The sequence below is a fragment of the Triplophysa dalaica genome, chromosome 6, assembly GCF_015846415.1.
Source record: "Triplophysa dalaica isolate WHDGS20190420 chromosome 6, ASM1584641v1, whole genome shotgun sequence".
In the NCBI taxonomy this organism is placed as follows: domain Eukaryota; kingdom Metazoa; phylum Chordata; class Actinopteri; order Cypriniformes; family Nemacheilidae; genus Triplophysa; species Triplophysa dalaica.
In genome coordinates, this window is record NC_079547.1 from 19,685,494 (window position 1) to 19,708,348 (window position 22,855).

The window sequence follows — 22,855 nt, forward strand, 5'->3', positions numbered from 1 at the left end:
ACTGTATTTTTCAGAATTGGTTTAAGATAACAGTACAACACACCTTTGCCTGCAAATGCCATATTTTCCTCTTTTTATTAGTTTGGGTCCTAGTATACAGACTATGATTGCACTTATTTAGATTCTTGGGGACTAGAGGTTATTGTAAGTGTTATAGTGTGATAATTCTCTATTGCTGTTTTATAACATTCAGCATGGGTAATTCTAAGACAAACTTCTTTCATCTGTTGAATTTTGCTCCTAGCCTTTAAGACTTTTGATCTGAATTTTTTTTATTTAAATTCCCGCTATTTTTATTTAAGTAATCTGAACCTTAGGTTACAGGTTAAACTGTATCTAGGGCAGATTAAAGGGATACTCCACCCAAAAAGGAAAAGTCTGTCATGAATTACTCAACCTCAAGTAGTTCAAAACCTGTATAAATGTCTTTGTTCTGTTGAACACAAAGAAAGACAACTAAGATTTATGGTGTTTGTTTTCCTTAATTCTTTAAAACATATTTTGCTTAACGTAACAAAAAATATACAACAATTATTTCTACTTTGGTGGTCAATGGTGCCCCAGAAAACTCCACAGGTTTGGAACAACTTGAGGGTGAGTAATTCATGGCAGAATTTTCATTTTTGGGTAGCCTATCCCTTTAAGTGTTTGTTTTCTTGTTAATTCTGCAACTTCTTAAAGCATGATTTATTTATTTTTTCAGATGCCCATATTAGCAGCTCTTGAGATTTAATTTTAAAGTGTCTGACTAACCTTGGTTTTCAGTAAGATTGTGATTGTGTAAATGTCGGTATGAGTTGTGCGTACGTGGATAAGTGTGAATGAGTGGTGCGTGCGAGTTTGTTTCCCCAAATTTTGTGTTTTCTCTGTATGTCCTCGGCTACGTCTATATGTATGTCTACACATGCTGGTCTCTTGCATGCGTTTGTTTGTCTGTCTGTGTTTTGCTGGAGAAGGCTGTGTTTTTGTGCTTTGCAGCAATGGTATACAGCCACTATGAATCTGCTGGCGACCTGGCTGACTGAACGCATGGAACAACAGCTTCATGTCTATCAACTCAAAATCCTCATCAGGATTGTAAAGGTATTATTTCTAACATCTTATTTTCTATAGTACTGTAAAACTGGGCTTGAGTCGGTTTCTGAGAACATTGCACAAGCTCATGGGTTTCATTCCGAATGACACTCCAAGCCATGCAAAAACGAAAGTGTCTGCCAAATCTGTAAATGTAAGGGTTCTAGTAATGGTAAGATCACTTAGTTTTATATTCTTCACATATTGCTGCTAAAAGTATTTCCTGGTCTTGTTTGGCACTTAATAATCAGGAGCAACAAAGCAAAATTTGATCAAAAAACAACAAATTATCTATAACCCTTCTTGTGCAATATAAGGTGCAAGTAATGTATTTCCTACGTTTTATTTATCAATTAAAATGATATTTCAAGTCGAGCTTTCTGATTGGACAGTTCAGTAGCACAAAATCGTGTCTATGAATCATTCCAGTCCTCAAAAGTTGACCGCAGTGTTGTTTCATTAAAGTGATAGTTCACCAAAAATTGAAAAAATGATGTCATCCTTTACTCTCCCGCTTGTCATTTTAAACCTGAATGCATTTCTTTCTTCTGCGGAACACAAAAGAAGATATTTTGAAGATTGTTGGTAACCGAACAACAACCCATTCACTTCTATTGCACGGACACAAAACCAATGCAAGTGAATAGGTGCCACCGTTGTTCGGTTACCAATATTCTTCAAAATATCTTCTTCTGTGTTCTGCAGGAAAAAGAAAGTCACACATGTTTGAAATGACAAGAAGGTAAGTAAATTATCACAGATTTTATTTTGGGATCAACTATCCCTTTAATCTTGGCCTAAAGGGGTCCCAATTTTGAATTTAAGTTTGGTTCTAAAGTATATTCTCTTATAATCAACAACGAAATGTGCAAAAGAGGGTATAACACTTGCCGATGTCTCATTCTTTTAGAAAAAATACCGCGATTTTAGGCTGCAAGGTGTTCTCGACTCCACACTGAACAGCAAGTCGTATGACACGGTACGAAACCGGCTCACCCTTGAGGAAGCCACTGCCTCCGTCCGAGAGGGAGGAATGCAGGGCATCTCGATGAAGGACAGCGATGAAGAGGACGAGGATGACGATTAGAGTATCGAGCCATCCGGTGTCGCCCACCGCCCCGTACCCGACCTGTCTATCCATCCCTACCCCATCCCAACACTTTAAACTTAGCCTGATAAGATGCATGTAACAACTTTCATTACCCAGTTAGCCACTCTAGGATTTCCCCCATCAGCTGGAATTGCCCACAAACAAAGCTGAAAAACAATAAAAATCAAAGAATCGTAGTGAATAAAAAGGTTTCAAAGACCATGATTGGCAATTTTAGCTGTGTCATAATATAATAAAGAACAACAAACTAGCACCGATTTTTGAACTCATTCGTTTGAGCAGTTTGTTTCTATGTGTTCCTAAGCAATATGGAGTACCATTTGTTTGATAATGTCGAGTGAGATTATTAGATGTGTCCCTATGTCCCATGCGATAACATATATGGCGCTTCTTTGACGTACTCTTACATACATTGATGATACATTGTTGTGAAGATGAGTGTATGGACCCTTATCTTTGTCTTGTCTGTTTTTAAAGTGGATGCCAACTGCTTCGAAACTAAAAACGAACTTCTGTATTTAAGTTCGGAACTGTTAACTGTAAATGTCTTCTGTGTCTGCACACTTTCATTGTACGTTTTTTTTCCTTTTTTCGTGTCAAGGCTCTTTGACCCTGTGTTGCAAATAACTAACTAAGCATCGTGTCACGGGCATCTCAAAATGAAAACGAATTGGTATTCTAGAAATGCAATATCCTTATACCTCCATGTTGATATCCTTTTGGAGACGTCTTTTAATTAGATGTCAGAAATGACAACAAAACTATGTATATTTTGGGTTCGGTTTGATTTTTACAGAGGATCTCTCTCTCTCTTTTTTAAGTTTGTAAGTCCGGTCAAAGCCATTCTGCTTATGTTCATAGATCTGTTGAGATTGCAACGTGCCATTTTTTGGGGGGTCTCACTATTGTTTTGTATATATGATGCTGTACATTGCATTCTGAGCCATTGCTGCATGCCTCTGGGATCCACCTTCTCCAAAAGCATTTTGTTTTTCTGTGTCAATTAGCTGGTGGATTCATTCTTGCGTTTGCCTTATCAAAGCCAACAGTTGTAATATGCAAGAGCTGTGGCCTCAATAAAGATAACATGATGTACTGATATTCCAGCAGATTTTGTTGTGTGTCTTTTAGGAGCCGGATTTACAACTTCAACTGGAAGTTTTTCTGAAATTCAGTTTAGATCTGTTTGAACTATAGTTTCAGTTTAAACTGTGTTTAGTATTTTTATCAGTGATCGAATTGAATCAGGTCTTATGGAGGGTCCCCCTCATAAGACTTTTTGTTGGTGGGGGTTAGTCTCGCGATGTACAATTTATACAAAAAACACAAAATATATATTATATTAAAATTTCTTCACTGATTCGTTCACTTATCGTTCTTTAGACGTGGGGTGGGGCATTTCAAATTTAAAGAGAAATGACAACTAGCCCATAAATAAACTTAATTTAAATGATTGTAAATAATTAATTTACAAAATTGACAATATCCATTGCATGCATTTAATCACATTTGTCATTATAATTTTTACTCAAGTACAAATATCTGAGGGACCCCCACAAAGTCTGTTTTTAACTTCTTATGGGGTACCTAATGCCTTATGGGGGGTCCTGGGTCACCCCAGTCCCCCTTCAATTCGAGCACTGATTTTTATACAATAAAGTGCTCCCGATAATTATTTGGACACGTGAATCACACTTAACATTAATTGACATGAAGAAATATTTTAAGTTATTTAAAACAATAAGTATGAATGTACTTTTGGAAAATAATGTGGTTGTATCAAACCTACAGAAAGATATTTACGGACAATAAATTGAGCTCCACCCTGTGGTTGTGTTGCATATGGCAGAATATTAAGTTAGCTTTATATATCCACTAGATTGTTTTGTACATAGCTTAAATGTATAACGTATAGCTTGTAAATAGCTTAATACCTTGCTGGTTAAGTTGCATAAATTATTTTGAAATGTTATGCTATGACGTTTCAAAGTGTGACTTAGGTGTCTGACGTCCAATATATTGTCTGTTGCGTAGTTAGACAATTATTACCTTGTAAAAAATATTTAAAATATGTACATATATTGTAAATACGTTTTTCTTTTCAATTCACATTTTTAGACCAGACTTTTAATTTGGCGTCAGAGCTTATGTTGATTAAAGCTTCACGTTCGCCCGGATCCAGTTAGTTCCCGTCACATAAAATAAACCAAAAAATCTCTGTATTTATCTTAAACAAAATGTCTGTCCTGCCTGGGTCTATTATCGTGTCAGACTGGCATCGCTTCCCAGACAGCAAAGAGTTTTTCAGCAGAATACTGCATAAGAAGAGACGACGGAAGTTTGGTATGGTTGATCTCCATGGATACAGCAGTTCAGGCATCACTGTTACTGTTTATATTAATACGTACCTTCTATCGTATATTTCTAGTGTAGTCCATAGTAGGTGTCAGTAGCAAGACGCATTGTAATTTGTAATAAATGTCGTTTAAATATTGCAAAGGTCTCCTGGAGGCTCCAATGATGCCTCCTCATATGAATGTGGACACCGTTCGCTACAAGGTGTTCATCTCCGGTAAAACTGGAGTGGGGAAGAGCGCTCTTGCTGCCCGTCTGGCTGGCCTTGATATTCCCAAAATGCACTATGAGACCACAGGTGTGTGATAAGTGCATTGTTCAAAATGGGAACAAGGAAAACATTTATATTGAATATCATACAAAAACATTGATAACATAACTCTGTCTTTTATTGCTGGTGTGTATAAATCTGAGGAATGACATTAGAGAGTTAAATTTACGAAAGAATATAAGAATTTTTTGTTTAATAAAAAATCAAATTTACTATCTCAGAACTGTAATAAATTCTTGTAGGCATAGAGACAACAGTGACGTTTTGGCCTGTAAAGCTGAAGGACAGTGACCGTGTTCTGTTTTTCCGCTTCGAGTTTTGGGACTGTGGAGAAAGTGCCATGCGAAGATTTGATCACATGTTACCGGTGAGGCACCCCTACATGATTTTCTTAAACTACACTTTCTGTGATGACATCTGTTTGATGTCAACCCTTCTCTTCGCAGTCCTGTAAGGAACAAGTGGATGCAATGATTTTCCTGTTCTCCTTTACTGACCGTGGCTCCTTTGAAGATCTTTCCAATCAGATATCACGGATAACAGAATCTTCAGACCGAGTGGTTAAATTGGTGGTTGGCACAAAGTATCCTTTCAGATTTTCTTGAGTGCAGTGTTTGACATGTTGGAACACATTGCTTTAGCATCTATTTTGCAATATGTTAGTTGACATAAATCAGGTTTGTTTTTTTAAATCAGATCATTGACATGGACCTTAACAATACAGGTTTGACTTATTTATGCACACAGATGTGACTGAGAGTGATGTGACACGGTTTAAAGAGGTGTGGGGTCTTCCGGTGTTCCGCGTGGGAGGTGACGTGAGCTCAGGGCTTGGTGAGGTAGCACCCCTCCTAAATGCCCTTGCAGAAAACCTGTGGTACCAGGACTGTATAGCTGCTTCATCTGTGTCTATCGCCACTGCGGGCCTCACGCAAACAGACACGGAGATCATTGTATAGTATTGAAGAATATTAAAATATTATGTATATAATGTTTTCTGAATTCATTCATGTGTACACAGGACGTTTCTTAATCAATGACACAATATTGCTGCTTTTTAAAATACCTTTTACCTTTAAATATTTTACTTCTCAAGACATTTGTAACAAATGAAACAATGCTTTAGCAAATGCATACATGAAGTGACATATAATGTAAATAAAGAAAATATATATTTTTAGTTGAACAATCAAGACATCTGATCTTAAAATTATATAAGTATATAATTCAAAATATTCATCAATAATTGTCAGGCTTTGTGAGCTTTGATACTCAACATCCCACTTTTTCCTAGAGAAGACGTGACTGACATTGGATCCACATCAGCTGGGAATTGGCACTTTTGACAAATAGTGTTGTCACTTGTTCCATCTGGGGCCAACTGATGTATTAGTAGGGGGAAATTGGCAAATTATAAATTAATCAAAAGAGAAATTAATTTAAACAAAAGACCAATGGTAGATAAGTATCTTTCCTATGCAAAGATCCATATGCATTGTGTTATCAGATAAAGGGTAAAAGCTTATGTTGTCATCAGATTTGACTTTGCTTACCTTTTTTGCAAAGACTTGTATGGAATTATTTGTGGACGTTATTATCACTTCTTCTGGTGCAAACTCTCCCACATACACTGTAAATATGTAGTTATCTCCCACCATACACATTTTACCCTTTGAAAAAGATATTCATGGTTAGTAGTATATACTATCATATTAATGTACTTAATGCACACTCTAACTACCATACACTTTGTTGTGTTAACATTTGTTCTCAGAGGTCTTCACACAAACATTGACAATATAACAAAACTCACCTGTGAATCGTAGCTTTCCATTATAAAAGTGCTCGCTAAGAAAAATTAAGAAAATGCTTTTGTCTTCTCACTTTGTATGTTTATGTTCCCAATCCTCTACTCTTAGTTTTATGATGTATTAGTGCAATGACTTTTATACTACTGGCTGAGTATTGGTGAGTGGCCACACTTGGGTGGGTGAGGCTTGCATGATGTCTATGTGGTGAATTTATTAAATGGGAGAGAAAATGAAATCGGTTTTGTGAGGTCATATCCATAAATTGTGTCTGTTCAACCCTATATTTATTTGAGAAGGTCTGTTAGGAATCCTATCTTTACAAATATATCTTTTCAAGAAGATTAAAAGGGAAATTTAATATGATACTGGATGATTGTAAATGTGAGAATAGATTATGATTATGAAGTATTGTGACTAAGCCTAGCAACACTGAACACAAATACAGAAGCTAGAGAGCTGATGTGACATTCTACGTCTTTGTCACAGCTGTCAGAACAAGTCTTCTTGTTTTGTGTTGTAATTATTTATTTTGGCACTAAATTTAGGGTTGTTATAAAAAGGAAAAACCAAACGCTTTAGTGACAGATTGAAATCTTAAAATATGTCACGCCAACGTTCAGCTGAACTAGTGGGACTTTTATTCTAAAACTTCCGCAGGCATCGTCGCCATTTTCCAAACCGGTCTACTACTCCTGCCGTCACCCCCGTCTTCCGTAACCTGGTTCATTGACGAATTTAGTCGGCGGGCTTTTTTAACATGACAGAAATGCACATCTGAAGCCTCTATTCATCTACAAAGCATTCAAATACATTTGTAACATCTATTACTGATTTATAGAAGGCCGATCTACTCGGTGTTTTTAATTAGACGATCGCCCGCGCCTGGCCAGGCATAAAGGCCACAATGAAACTCACAGACAATGTGTTGCGGAGTTTCAGGGTTGCAAAGGTTTTCCGGGAGAATTCCGACAAAATAAACTGTTTTGATTTTAGTTCGAACGGCGAGACGGTTATATCTAGTAGCGACGACGACTCGATTGTCTTGTACGACTGCCAGGAAGGAAAGTAAGTCCCCTATAACATGCGTTATACATGAACATAACGTTACATGTTCCGCGATGCTTTGGCCTTAACGTGAATATACAGCTTTGATCTTTGCTACAGCAGTGCTACTATGCGAGAAGCGGCAGATTCAGATAGTTTAGACCCGCAATATAAAAACACATTTGTGAATCTGTTTGTACTGACATTTATTGTTGATTTGAATCCATGTGTGTAACACGTTAGCCTAAACGTGTGCTAACTGTTAGCATCCACGCCTCCCTCTGAGATCCACTATACAGTTAGCCCGCCTAGCAGTCAAAACCACTTCTTTAACCTCCCTTTTTACCTCAGATTTACTATTATCTTACAAGAATACCTATTATTATACCATGGTAATAAATCATTGAAGTCAACAGCATGGTTACACTTTCGCCATAACAAAACCAAGCGCATGTTTATGAAAATGTACATGGATATTATAAAAAAGGTTTAATTGGAAAGCCTAAGTGGAGGGTCAGCTGTTATTTTGACTTATTGTGGTAGTTATAGATAAGTGTATTTTTGTTTAAGTAATCGAATTTACTTTCTTTTTTTGTGTGTTTTCTGTGTCAGACCAAAACGGACCCTCTACAGTAAGAAGTATGGTGTGGATCTTATCCGTTATACTCATGCTGCCAACACTGTCGTCTACAGCTCCAATAAAATTGATGGTAGGTGTAGGATTATAATATAGATCAGTCATATTATTTTATTGCATGAGATTTATCAATAGACCACTTCAGAAAACATAATCAACGCTGTTTCAAACATAAACGTTTGAACAAAATACAATAAACTGAATATTTATAACCAAATCAAAGCGGTCATATGGTGCAAATACGTGTTTTTGGTGTGTTATATCATGGAGCATTATATTATATATGTTCGATTTTAAAATAAATTAGGCCTGTGTTATCATCTTGTGAAGTGGGCTTTACAAATGCGGCTGCTTTTCTTACTCTTGCAAAAAATTATCCAGATCATTTATATAGAAAATGTTGATGAGAAATGGAAAGTGGATGTTATTTTTGAAGTATCGCTTTGCTTTTTCGGTGTGTTATGTATTATCTTCATATTGTTTAAATAAGGGGATTGGAAGTCTGCAAACTTCACTGATTTGTATGAAGTGAAGATGGATGAAGGTGTTCCTCAAACCCCCTGCCCGCTCTGGCCTGAGGTAGTTGTTTGTACAGTTTTTAGGGTCTGTTATTCGGCCCTATTATGGAGCTAACTGTACAGACTACTGCCTTGCCCAGGGTTGAGCCTGTTCGTCTGACACCTCATACCCTCAGATTCCAGCATTACCATGAAATTCATTGGTTATATCTTGTGTTGCGTGCTTTATTTAAAACGGTCCCTCTACCAATGTGTTGTTGCAGATACTATTCGATACCTTTCTCTGCACGACAATAAGTACATTCGCTACTTTCCGGGACACAATAAGAGGTAAGAATCGATTACTTTCAATGCCCAAGCAACGTTTTGTTCTTATGGTGTAATTTGGCTTATGTTCGGTTTGTGTGTTTCATGCTTTCACAGGGTTGTTGCGCTGTCTATGTCTCCTGTTGATGACACGTTCATATCTGGCTCACTTGATAAAACTATTCGCCTGTGGGATCTGCGATCGCCAAATTGTCAGGTAAGCAATATTCTTCCTTGAAATTGAATGGCGTTTCGTTTTTTTTGTAACTCTTTGGTCCTTGCCTTAACTTCGTCCAAGCATTTTGATCTAACCAGCCATGACTATGACAAGTAATAAACATTTGGTTGATCACTTTTCTGTTCTGTCCTGAGTAGCTCCGCTCATAGTGTAACCCCACTGGTTCAAAATCCAGCTGCTCGTAACTTACATTAATTGTCACAGTCACATTATTTCAGCAGTTTCGCAATTTGCTTGTTTCTAGTTGTCGAGTTTGCAGATAATGTAAGCTTGACTCAAATCTTGGCTCTCCTCACAGGGCCTCATGCATCTCCAAGGGAAGCCTGTTTGCTCATTCGATCCCGAGGGGTTGATTTTTGCTGCAGGGGTTAATTCTGAGATGGTCAAACTTTACGACCTACGCTCCTTTGATAAGGTAACATAAGAGCACGTTGCATAAAACTACCCTAGAGACAATAATATCATATCCTTAAAATATCATAAGAAGTTACAAATTTGTCTTATCTCCAACATTAGGGCCCATTTGCCACATTTAAACTACAGTACGAGCGCACATGCGAGTGGACGGGTCTCAAGTTTAGCAACGACGGAAAGCTCATATTAGTCTCCACAAACGGAGGAACGCTCCGAGTGCTGGATGCCTTCAAAGGAGCCATTCTCCACTCATTTGGGGTGAGAATATACAGTTATTTTTAAACATGCTTTTTTATTGCATTGTAGCTGGTGTCTCATGGAGTTCTTTTCTATTACCACAGGGCTATAATAATAACAAAGGCGTAGTTTTAGAGGCCTCGTTCACTCCAGATTCCCAGTTCGCTATGATTGGTAAGTCTTAACGTGACCATAACACAATACCAGAGATGACATACAGAGTGATGACTTCTTCACTATGTGAAATTTCTAGGGTCAGAGGACGGGAAGATCCATGTGTGGAATGCCGAGAGCGGGTTGAAAGTAGCACTTCTTGATGGGAAGCACACCGGTCCCGTGACCTGTTTACAGTTTAACCCTAAATTCATGACCTTTGCCAGCGCTTGTTCTAACATGGTAAGAACCTATTAATAGTAAGGTGTATAAATCAAATGTAAAAGGTGTTGAACATAGTTTGAGTATTCATAGTGTACAAGTTTGCTTGAAATGTCTCACCAAAATCTCACCTCCGTAGGCATTCTGGTTACCCACGATCGATGACTAAAGAGCATGTCTCAGGACGTTTTTGATATCATCTTCCAGCAGGTGGCGACAGACACCCTGATCTTTGACACATAGGAGAAGCTTATATTTGGACTTTTTAACTGTAAATATATTGGTCTTGATGCTGTTGTATTTCAGATCATTCTGTGATAAAGATACAATCTTTCACCAAACCTTGTTCTTTTGTAAAACATTGTAAAATAATCTGTTTGCTTTGTTTTGTTTGTGATGTAGTAGCTGGTATTCTATAGAACCAAATGTGTGCAAGAGGTATGACGACAGTTTTTTGTGGATCTGTACTGATCGCTAATCAAACATTATGGCAGAATTCAGCACCTGTATCTTGTGCAGTCCTAAGAAATCTCATTGGAACATTTTTTTTTAATAAACGTGTTTGTACAATTTGCTGATGTGCATCCTCATATAATCCGTCTGTGAGGAAAGATTACTTTAATGGAGTTTTTGGTTCGGCTTGTTTTTATATAGATATATATATATATGTGCGTGTGTATATTCTACTTTTGTAATACCAGCAATATTGTGATTTTTTTTTTATTAAATGCAATCTCATAATGAATCAATATACACTGACAACACAACTTTATTTGTTTATTTATTTGGCATTTCACAATAATTTAAGGGGACAATGAGGGGTAATCCAAGTTGGAAAATATGGTGTACTCGGGTAACAATGAAAAACACTTGCATTAAAATCTATATATAATAACAGAAAAATATATGTATGGAAAAATATATTTACAAATATTGTTGCTGTCCTTCTAAAATCTTGTACTTTCAATTTTTGTACCTTTGCTATTTTTCAGGAAATGGAAAACTAAACATTTTAAATGATTATAACTGTTGTCTTAATTGACACGTTTTAAATTCTTAATGTTGCTTAGATATTTGCAAAACAAATTAAGAAACATAAAGGGTGACTAATGATAATGATGATTTACAAAAATGGAGATACGAGGGTTCAGAAGGACTGCAGCGATATAAAGGTTAGTGAAGCAAATGAAAGTATAAAATATCATTGCTCTCCAAAACCTTGTACCTTCAAATTTGCTGTTTTTCAGGAAATTAAAATACTCTTTACTTTTTAAATGATTACTACCGAGTTGACGAGAACGTCTTAATAATTTTATAGGTTAGATGTTTGCAAAACCCACTGACAAACATTAAGGGTGACTAATACTGTTTAATGACAAAAACTAAAATCACAAAATATGGAGATACAAGCTTTCAGAAGGACATCAGCGATATGATACAATTGTGTCGAGACCTGAGGAATCATGCATTTTGCATAGATTGTCATCTATAGTGTGTGAATGTGGTGTGTAAACAAATTTATATTAAGATTTACTTTTAATAGAACTCGATAGATTTTTGCAAAATTACATATGCCGGTTTTAGTGCCCAATTTGTGTGCAATTTGTTTAATCTTATTTCAATCTAACTAATCATATAAGGAAAACACATTTTCTATAAAAAGTGCTTTAACAAAAAATTTGATATTCATCTGATATTCTATTTATTGTCACGTGAACACGCCCGAACACACCCACTTGAGTGGCATCACTCAGCAAAATGGCTGCTTTCAACAGGAGAAAGAAAGAAACCGCAACTAAAATTTCTGCTTGAGGAAAACCCCTTTAGGGGCTTAACAAACTGATAAATCTGATATGAAACGGCTAGCAAGCATTCACGTTTCAGTATTCCATTTGTTTCAGCAAATTCCAGCAATTAGTTTGTACAATAATTTGCACGATAACTTCTTCCATTCAAATAGAGTACAAATAACAGTAAGAACAGCTGCATTCAGTCTTTCTGCCACTCAGTGGGCACGACTTTCGAGCGCGGTGTCGTCACGTGCATACCCTGGCCTGTATAGATTTCCAAGTGGATTACTGTAAAAGTCAATTATTTTCTGTGACCATTAATAGGCATTTACTAGATGCTGTCCTGCTTTTACTCCTCGTATTATAATAGGACATCCTTTTGAGGAAACTTTGTGTCTGCGTGAAATGCTGCATGAATACTGTCAAATGACATTATAGCTTATTCAGTTGTGCAGTTTGTTACCTGCCCAGCAGAGGGTGATAATCCAAACCAAGTGATATTACACTCAGTCAAGTCGTTTTGGCTAAAAGCTTCACACTTACACCGGTGAATTTATCCGTAAAGACTACATTTTAAACTTAAACAGCAAGCTGTGCTGGGGGATGGTCGGGTCGTCACCCATGGCCAGACAGTGTGCATGCTAAATTTGGGGCAAGAGGGATCAGGTTTCTTCAGCAAGCACACACGATCCTGTCCCAGTTACAGGAGCCTTCTCTCACACATTTGCTCCTCTCACATTCTCTCTAGCTCGGATAGCGCACACACTGTCACGCACCAAACTCTTGGTTCATCCTGTCACTTGTATATTGTGTTTTTACATGCTGTTTTAACACACTGATCACAACAAGCCGAGATTTTCGAAAAGATTGTCCAGTTGAACCAACCTGTGCTTCCAGCTTCATCCGACTTTCAGGGTTGCTTGGCGGGTAGGAAGGTACCACGCTGACCCGCCATGTTTCTGGTCCTGGTGGTCACAGAACAGTTGAGGGAGTTCCTGGCCAAGGCAAGAAGTGGAACTGTCCGCCTCATCCAGGTGTTGATCAGAGACGGTGAGTGAGCAGAGCCTCTGATGTGATCACTCACTTTGTCTTCATCTACAGATACAGTATCGAAAAGAGAATGGAAGTGGGATGGAAATTAAATGGTGATAAATATTTGGTAATTACAGTAGAGCACTAGTTCCTTTTTAACTTTGAGTAAAATTAAATCTCTAACTTTCTTACCTGTGTGGTACCAATGAAATCTTAATAGAAAATGGAGTCTTGAACATATTGGTTTGGAACTAAGTAAAGACTTTTCAGAAATATATGAACATGTAACCTTTGTTTCACCTGCAATTCTGATATCTTTTACCAAACGCAGTGATTTTCCATTCTAGTTTTGTAGTTAAGTGGCTTTTTGTAGACAATTCAGTTAAAAGTTTAGACATTTCAAAATAAAGCTGCTACAAAAGGTTCCCTCACCATGATGCCATAAAGAATCATTTATGATTCCCCCTAAAATTGAAAAACTTTTTAAAATAAACATTTCTTTCTTTCAGTTTTATAGTCTAAAGAATCTTGTTTCACTACAAAGAGCCTTTTGTGCCACAGAAAGATTATTTGAATGCTAATTTATCTTTTATGGAACCATATACAGACTAAGGTTCTTCTATATGGCATTATTAAGCATCTTTATATTTTTTAAAGTGTTGAGGACAAAATAGGACCGTTATAAATAAAATATCACTAATGTCCTTTGGAAATTGCAATATTTTGTGTTTTTTTAATCATTATTATTAGTCAACCTTTATGTTTGTCCCTGGTTTTTGCAAATATCTAACCAATAAAATCTATTAAAAAGTGTTTGTCAACTTTGACAACACAGTCTTTCATCATTTAAAAACAGCGAATTTGGATATCAGGTTATAGGTTTAGGAAGGACAACGACGATATGTAGAGTGTTCTCAAGCAACATCTAAACTTAAACTAAAATAAAGACACCAAAATGTACATAATATTCTATATAATTTTATCCCATTTTCGTTTTATAACCAATTATTTGTTGTATATTTTTTATTTTTTATTTAATATTGGCTGTTGTTTATGTTTTTGCCGTTATATTAGGACAGAGAAACAAAACATGTTTCACAATGTGTTTTGATTGTGAAACATCCGAGTTCACAAGCTCGGTCAGATGACGCAGAAACTGGAAGGTTCAGGAGAGATTAACTGTGCAGAGGTCAGAGGAACGATGACCTATTCTCTATTGCTGTGGATGTGCGTTTGCCGTTAGTGTCAAGTGCTGTTGAAACGCTAGCTCACTATCAGGTGACAAGATCCAATTGCTTAGAAGGAAAGATCAAAACACTATCGAATTTGTGTGAAGTCACTCTGCCATTACCTAACTTCACTTCTGAATGAGCGTGTAGGTCTTCTCGCCGTTTCTATAATCAGACTGTTCAATCAGCTTTTGGTTGTTTTGCATTAATTCAACAAGCTATGCCAGACGATTTGCTGTCACACAGATACTACACTAAAAAACTGTAATTTTACAGAATTTTACTGTTATTTATTTACAGGCTTTTCACGTATAATGTAAAAACTGTAATTTTACAGAATTTTTACAGGTTTTCCATGTATAATGTAAAAGCTGTAAATTTACAGTGTTTTTACAGGTTTTCCACGTATAGTGTAAAAACTCAAATATAACTTTTTTATCACAGAATTTACTTACAGAATTGTATTGCTTATTGCTTTTTCACGTATTTTTTTTAAATGCTGTAAAAACTGTCTACATCAAAATAAAGAAAATAATGCAGATTTACAATACAGCTTTTAAATAATAGTACGCGATATACGGTATTTTGTGCACCCCAGCTGACAGATAGTTTCCGTTTTTTTACAGTGTATTTTGTTAGACCTTAATATGTAACGGATTCATCTCAAACCTGGTCTCACAGAGATGATATTTCAGGGAGATTTGGAATGAGAAACAGGCCAACGCAGTTTTGGACCTTTGTTGACACGGTTCCTGAGTCATCTCAACTCTGATTGGCCAGTGATACTAGTCACACGGTCAGCTGCTAACGTTCATGTTATAGGATATTGTTTGTTAACACTGACAAAGCAAAAATATGACACTCAGCTGGTACAAATATATTTGTATGACAGAGTCCCGGGCGATGTTTGTCTTTTGAAACTGGCACATACGTGTGGGCAAACATGTGTGTTAAGGGGTATGCAAAAAGCTCATGGAAACTATGTGTCAGTGCTGAAAGCTGGAATGTGTGCGACCTCAGAATAGCAGCTTCTGCAAAAGAGCATCAGGAAATCCCCCTCCAAGGTCATTCTCATTGGTTACGTTTATGTAGATAAATGGGGTTTGCGATGGATGTGATTATTGATATGCTGTTATTGACAAAGTGCACATTATAAGATCAGTGCAGGTACATATTCTTCAATGAGTCTACACAGCATATAGATGCCTTGACCACTTGAATGTCATTGCATTCAAATTAAATGTTTTTTAATCCATGATCTACCTTGATTAAAAATGTTTGTCCAATGTCAATTAAAATTGGGCTCCATACTAATATAGCTCTGACATATATATATATATATATATATATATATATATAGATACATTTTTAGATAGCAGCTTTTAGTTTATTAGTACATTTGTAGTATGTAGATAAAAAGAGAAACTGGGAAACAGGTAAACAGATACACTGTTGACCACTGTAGATTATTGACATGATAAGAGACGCACTATAATAGAATCCAGGGCAGTGTTCGGAGAATGGTAACCCGTTCTTCATTATGAGGGTTACTGAGGTTGTGTTTGTCTGAATGTTTCAGGAACCCAGTGACGTATTCACGTGTGATCTGATCGTGTAAAGTTTTAAGCTGAGACAGTAGACTAATGACACGGAGGACCAGTAGGATCAGATGGGATTTCTGGAACACTAAATGTGCTTACATCATTTATGTGTTGTGCTGTATTTATCTGACTGTGAGTTCCTGTGTGTTGATGTTGGCTGTTAAATACAGTGGTGTGAAAACTGGTAAACCTTGTATGGACACTAAACCATTTCTCAAAAAATCCCCTTAATTCTACAAGGAAGTCAAGGGGGGTCAGTGTTGTTTGGTACCCATTGTTCTTCAAAATATCTTCTAAATCACTTTTTGAGTGAACTGCTCTTTAATATATCTTGTTTTAGACTTAGCATGCTACTGGCTAATCTTTTTTAACTGAATTTAGATGGACAGCATGCACTAAAATAAACTTCCCTTATTACTGTGCATTTATAGATGCTTGTGTGTTATATATCTATCGTTCTTTTCATTCGAGGTTGAATTGATTCTTGGAACTGTATTGTGGTGATGGCTTTATGATGGCAGTATCATAAAAAACAATAATGCTTGTTTTATGGCAAAAGGGCTTTAAAAATCACACGTTACATGTTATTGCTTTCAGTGTTAACGCTGACACAAACCTTTCAGAATGTTGGCGTTTATATTTTAGCTTTGATCTTTTAGTCTCTGCTTATTTGTATAATAGAAAAAATAATGTTATTTTACTTGCTACATATGATGGGATGTGAGTACTGTATTCATTGTGTTATGTGTGGTTTTATGCAAAGTGTATCAAACCATAATCCATTATCCAATTTATCAAAGTTGCTGTAAAACAAGAAAGCATTTCCATAAACAGGAAACCATCTACACATTCCTTCTTTTATAGTAAATTTCAGGAGTGTCAATTGTAGCAACAATTCTGTATTCTACTTTCAATTTTATTTTTTTCTATAATGTTTCATAGAATAAACTGATCTAGTATGTTAAAAAACAATTGACCTTATGATTTATAACGATTATAGAAATTATGGAGTTTACGGGCATACCGTATAAAATATTATATTGTATCTATAACATTGGCTCAAGTCAACACAAAAGTAGGTCAAATAATATAAGACTATAAAAGATTGTAAAAGTTTATAAACATATTACAGTATATACTTTATATTGTAGTATATCAACACTATAAAACATAAATATGATGTGTAAAAGTAGATTTGTTGTTTGCCCCTGTTACCCATAATATTGCTGTTAGTATAAAGACATCAAAAGTGTGAAATATTACAAATGGAAATATGGGAGTTATTAGTGCGTAATTATTTCATTATGTGATGGCTTAAAGGGAGAGTTCACCCCAAAATGAAAATTCTGTCATCATTTACTTATCCAGAGCTTTATAAATGTCTTTGTTCTGCTAAACACAAAGGAAGATATTTGAAAGAATGTCAGTAACCGAGCAGATCTCCTCCCACATTTACTATCATAGCATGGAAACAAATAGCCTACAATGGGAATCAATGGTGGATGAGATCTGTTTGCCTTCTGTAATTTTCTAAATATCTTTCTCTATTTTCATTTTTGGGTGAACTATCCCTTTAAGGCTCCAGTGAAGGCAAGAAATCCTTCAACAGGCTGGCAATGCAATGTTTCAACTTCTTTTGTTGCCCATCTTGGATATACAACAAAACTAATTTCAAACTTTTTTGCATAAGAGCTTAACAGAAAAATATTTTAGGATAATGTGAAACTGTACATTTAGTAATGTCCAAAATTGAGGGCGCCCACCACTATTGGACTGTCTGATCTATAAATAACTGCAGATTAATGTGTCTCTAAGCTGCATTTGCTATATTGGGTGTAAGAGACAAGGTGTATCTTGAACTTTTTATAGCACAAGGTAGATCATGGATAATATTTCACTTATTTGTTATCAGTATGTGCCCAGCCTTGTAAACATGTTTGGAGTGATCAACACGATGCATTATGAAATGAAACTAGGTTTGTGATGAGAGCTTTTTCTGTGTTTCAGAGCAGCTGGTGCTGGGGGCGTACAGAGAGCCGCATCAGACCTGGGATAAAGACTATGACCACGTCCTGCTCCCCCTGCTGGATCCCCACGAACCCTGTTACATATTATACCGACTGGACTCGAAGAACGCTCAAGGATATGAGTGGCTCTTCATCTCCTGGTCACCTGACCAGTCACCAGTAGGTTCAACATCCATGGAATGAAGATCTCTAGATTGTTTGTTCCGTTCGTCATTAGCATATAAACAATAAAAACTGTCCATAAACACCCTCTGATAAACAAAGGTTCAAATAAAGTCTTACAATCAACCTTTAAACTTACACTGTGCTGGGAAACCCATTTGTTCCGAATGCCTGATGTTTGCTGTTGAAATCGTTACCTTTTTATGAGGTAACTCGTATGAACATGTACAATCGGAATCATAAAAATCTGTGTGGAGGACCAAACCTGCGATAAACATAATGCAGTAATATATAAAAAAAAGACTAAAGGCGGGTCACCTGATGCACAACCGTGCCACGTGTCAGAGCAGGCTATCGGCTCCAACATATTTATTTCTATATTTAAATATGTCATTCTTAATTTAGTAATAATAACTATAGTTTTGTTTTTAGTTGTATTCATATTTTTATTTTTTGTTTGTTATATTCCTTTGCCATTTTATATTTTAAATTTAAAGATTAATTTATTTTTAGTTTAGTTTAAATTTAGGTTTTGTTTTTATTATAATTTTAGTGCATTATTTTAGTTTTTTATTTCTGGGTCAAGATTTACATTTTTCATTCACTTCTAATAATAGACCAATATTTTACTTAATTTCAATGATCAGACACATTTAGTTTAAATGTGAGTAAACTAAAACAACCTTGATAAGCATACAATTATTAAAAAAAATACAACATGAATCTCCACCCCTTACCATACCACGAAATCTAACAGTCATTTGTGCGAAAGCAGAACTGAATAAATAATTCATTCATGAATAAAGATGTGCATATTCATAGCCATGCTGTAAAAAGTTAGGAATTTTCATGAGATTTTTTATTTTTTTTGTTACTGGATATTACCGACAACCAGTTCAACAAAGAATAACCTAGCAACCACATGGCAACATTTAGAGCGTCTTTGCATAGAGACAAGCTAGCATTATACTTTTTAGATTTTTATCAAAAACGTATAAATCTAGGTAATTGTTATATGTTCTGTCTCTGTTGAATTGGTTATAAATGCTTTCCTTTTGGTACAGGTCCGACAAAAGATGCTGTATGCGGCCACCCGAGCCACAGTGAAAAAAGAGTTTGGTGGTGGCCATGTAAAAGATGAGATGTTTGGCACAGCCGAGGTACTAACATACACTGCAACTTTAACAATAAAGCACATTTATTATTATTGATCAAAGGTTTTCATAGTGTCTGTAAATTCAAAATGTGATTTATTGACTGCAAGTAAAACATCATGATTTCTATCTCTTTGAAAGACCACATGCTGAAATCGAAATGTACTATTCCACCTGTTATCAGCATTCACTTGTCTGTCAAATACCCTGAAACTGTATTATTTACAGTTGAAAAAGTTTACAGAGTGGACCACCATGTTGCTATATTTAGAAACGGGACACTTGGGACTGTTCTAGGGATGTTCTTGGAATTGATTACCTGTCATGGTCAACACAGAGAGAACTAAATATACACTGTTCACACACTCATATTCAACATCCTTACACAAATTTTCCTGAAGCTCGGTAAAGCATTGAGTCAGCAGCACAAAGGTCACCGGCTTGATTCCTAGAAAACACACTGATAAAATGAATGCTTTGAAAGTGACTTTGCGAGACTAACGGAGTGACATTGGGTTAAAACATGTGCCGAAGGAATGAATACAAAACAATCATCTTCTGTACCCCTCTAAAAAAATGTTGGCTTATTTTCAACCCAGTGTTGCCTTAAAAAAGAGACAAACCCAACATTTTTGGTTTGAAACAAAAGTTAAATAAATGCTTTTTCTTTTTCTCTCTCATCATCACCAGGAAGATGTTTGTCTTCAGGGGTACATGCATCACATGACATCCTGTTCTGCACCAGCCCCCCTGACAGCTGCTGAACAGGAGTTACAGCGAATAAAAATCTCAGAGGTGAAACAACACTACACCTTTATGAATCCTAACAGAATCCTAATGCATATCTTAGGGCGTTTTGTCTTTAAGTTGTGAATAACAGAACTCAGAGAGGGTAAATATGAATTTTAATACATTTTTTGTTCAATCTCTGTGCTTGCAGGGTAGAGTTAAACAGGTGAGTGCCTGTAAACCCAATGGTTGGCATAAAGCACATCGTTCACCTTATTCATGGTGAAACACAATGTTGTGTGTATCTGTGATTATGTATTTACTCACTATATTACAACTCTTTACTCAATTACTTTTTCACTCTCAGCCGACATAAAATGATCCTTTAAACTGAACCGAACAGTTTTTCTGAGCCCTGGATAGCCAATATGAACCATTTATTAAACTTTTCTGCATGAAATTGTATCACTGTATTAAAACGATATCATGTCAAACCAGAGTGTTTTAATGCAGAACATTTTTCAACCATATGCTTGGTTCTGTTGTTGTATGTGGGTGTCTAGGTGAAAACTGAGATCAGCGTGGACCCTAAACATCAAACTCTACAGGGTCTTGCCTTCCCTTTAAAGGCTGAAGCGAAACGCGCCCTACAGCAGCTCGCTGAGAGACGGATCAACTACATCCAACTGGTACGATACACATGCAACCACTCTCTGTTGCCCCCGAAAACCGTCAAAGTGCTTTTCAGTAGGGACATTTTTATACACGTTTATGTGTTGTGTTTATAGAAGTTGGACACAGAGAAGGAAACCATTGACCTGGTTCACACCAGCCCGACAGACATCCGCGATCTACCGTGCCGGATCCCACTGGATACACCCAGATATCACTTTTTCCTTTACAAACATTCACATGAGGGAGAATACCTGGAGTCTGTGGGTTAGTTGTTTCTTAGTTGTTTCTCATACAGACCTCATCTATATTCATTTTTATAATACTTTCTTATGAATTTCACAGTGTTTATATACTCCATGCCTGGATACAGCTGCAGTATCAAGGAAAGGATGCTGTATTCTAGCTGCAAAAGTCGACTGCTGGAGGATGTTGAAAGGGATTTCCACCTACAAGTGGCCAAAAAGGTAGCAAACTTTATTTTGGTGAAAGGCTCAGAAGAAACTTTGATGTCACACTGAGGCATCCCATTTACAGATACACGTTCTAGTGCATTTTTTTGTTTCTAATAAAATGTTTTTCCTTTAATTCTTCTTAAAATAAACATCAGTCACAACTTTTTTGGCTGACGTCACATAGGCTGGTTGGGATGTTGTTAAAAAACTATTTAGGCATTGTTACTTCAGCTTTTCCGAAATGTGTTAAATGTTTTTGTGGTTTTATTTAGCTGGAGATAGATAGCGGAGAGGAACTGACAGAACAGTATCTGTACGATGAGGTCCATCCTAAACAGCACGCTCACATGCAAGCCTTCGCCAAACCCCGCGGGCCTGCTGGGAAGAGGGGAAACAAACGTCTCATCAAGGGAGGGGGAGGCAACTAGAGAAATGAACTTCAGTTGTAGCCGAAATGTTCCCCAGTTGCCTTTTCTAACCTGCTCAAGCTGGAGAGAGTCGATAATTGGAATATTGTGTTTTTACTTTCTTTGGCTTGTATTTACTCTTGTATCTCATTAGATATTTTTCATTTTGTGTGCTTACATGTATATCTTTGAGAAAGAGGAACACTCAGGTACTCAAATTCTTCAAATTCTTCTATATAATTTTGATATAGAATTCATAATTTTAAAAGTGTTATTGTGAAAGATGGCAAGGAGCTTAAAATGTGGTAAACATGTTTGAGGTTTGTATTAATAGTTTGGTAAAGAAAAAGGAAGACATGTTTTGACAAACATTTAAACATTGAAGCTGTTATGAGTCGACGAACACATCTATACACACATATGCATATACAGTACACATAGCCAAATCTGACACATAAACAAAACTGGACATGCATTTTATAGTAACAATTTTCTTACTCCTTTTTGACATAATAACCTATCAATTGACATATTTACAAAATTATTCTAAATTTCATCACCTTCAAGTAGAAAGATAATTGATTATAAAACTTGTCAATATATCAAATATCAACACCTTTTTAAAATCGGGCATGTCATGAATATTTGACAGAACAACTGATCTGTGATCCCCCCCAAAATGTTCCTTTTCTATTTTACATCTAAAAGGCTTCCTCAAGGTTAATAATCAGACTATGTTGCAATTTCATACACCACAAACAGTTCTGCAATGCTTATGAACATAATTTTAAATAAATAAAAATTATTTAACATTTAAACCCGATGTTTGGTGATTTTTTTCTGTTTCACAAAATACAGGGGGAGTAAAGGGAAAGAATACGATACACCCGACATCCTCTAGATGGCAGAAAATGCAAGCGTTTCGAACTTTACATTAAAACTCAACACGTGTAAAACCATTAATAGAAAATATATCAAAATGAACAGAAACTAACGCAAAACTTGACAAAAATGTGTCAAATTCAAGGGTATTCCCTTAATAAAATTAACAGTGTTTTAACTACATTAACAACGATAGTTACCACAATAGCAATAGTTACTTATTTTTCTCAGATTATCAGTTATTACATAGTTGTAAAAAAAAGAGTCAAATCAATTGTATAATAATAATAATTTTAATGATAAAGCGTATTTTTATTGTAATTA

General features: G+C 36.1%; 4 protein-coding genes across 19 annotated transcripts in view; all 4 read left to right on the forward strand.

Annotated features, from left to right (window-relative positions):
* Positions 1 to 3,286, forward strand: part of cadpsb (Ca2+-dependent activator protein for secretion b) — a 72,552-nt gene extending 69,266 nt beyond the window's left edge. For all 15 annotated transcript variants that reach the window (XM_056750849.1, XM_056750850.1, XM_056750851.1 and 12 more), the window contains 2 exons: positions 979 to 1,083; positions 1,985 to 3,286. In XM_056750849.1, coding sequence (XP_056606827.1) covers positions 979 to 1,083; positions 1,985 to 2,161 — 282 coding nt within the window. In that variant the 3' untranslated portion in view covers positions 2,162 to 3,286. The remainder of the gene's footprint in view (positions 1 to 978; positions 1,084 to 1,984) is intronic.
* A 1,064-nt stretch (positions 3,287 to 4,350) lies between these two features.
* On the forward strand, positions 4,351 to 5,776 carry cplane2 (ciliogenesis and planar polarity effector 2). Its single transcript, XM_056750857.1, has 5 exons — positions 4,351 to 4,528; positions 4,686 to 4,838; positions 5,054 to 5,178; positions 5,258 to 5,394; positions 5,536 to 5,776. Exons 1-5 carry the CDS (start codon positions 4,423 to 4,425, stop codon positions 5,768 to 5,770), a joined length of 756 nt encoding a protein of 251 aa, XP_056606835.1. The 5' UTR covers positions 4,351 to 4,422; the 3' UTR covers positions 5,771 to 5,776.
* A 1,510-nt stretch (positions 5,777 to 7,286) lies between these two features.
* wdr82 (WD repeat domain 82) lies at positions 7,287 to 11,144 on the forward strand. Its single transcript, XM_056750516.1, has 9 exons — positions 7,287 to 7,687; positions 8,279 to 8,376; positions 9,085 to 9,151; positions 9,245 to 9,344; positions 9,664 to 9,780; positions 9,882 to 10,037; positions 10,121 to 10,190; positions 10,270 to 10,412; positions 10,531 to 11,144. Exons 1-9 carry the CDS (start codon positions 7,527 to 7,529, stop codon positions 10,558 to 10,560), a joined length of 942 nt encoding a protein of 313 aa, XP_056606494.1. The 5' UTR covers positions 7,287 to 7,526; the 3' UTR covers positions 10,561 to 11,144.
* A 1,735-nt stretch (positions 11,145 to 12,879) lies between these two features.
* LOC130424652 (twinfilin-2) lies at positions 12,880 to 22,467 on the forward strand. Of its 2 annotated transcripts, XM_056750483.1 has the most exons (9): positions 12,880 to 13,231; positions 18,051 to 18,229; positions 19,297 to 19,392; positions 20,077 to 20,181; positions 20,327 to 20,341; positions 20,679 to 20,804; positions 20,904 to 21,054; positions 21,133 to 21,254; positions 21,515 to 22,467. In XM_056750483.1, exons 1-9 carry the CDS (start codon positions 13,135 to 13,137, stop codon positions 21,668 to 21,670), a joined length of 1,047 nt encoding a protein of 348 aa, XP_056606461.1. In that variant the 5' UTR covers positions 12,880 to 13,134; the 3' UTR covers positions 21,671 to 22,467. The 2 variants fall into 2 exon arrangements, with proteins under 2 accessions (XP_056606461.1, XP_056606463.1); XM_056750485.1 differs by lacking the exon at positions 20,327 to 20,341 and having other exon boundaries at positions 12,881 to 13,231.
* Positions 22,468 to 22,855: the final 388 nt, after the last annotated feature.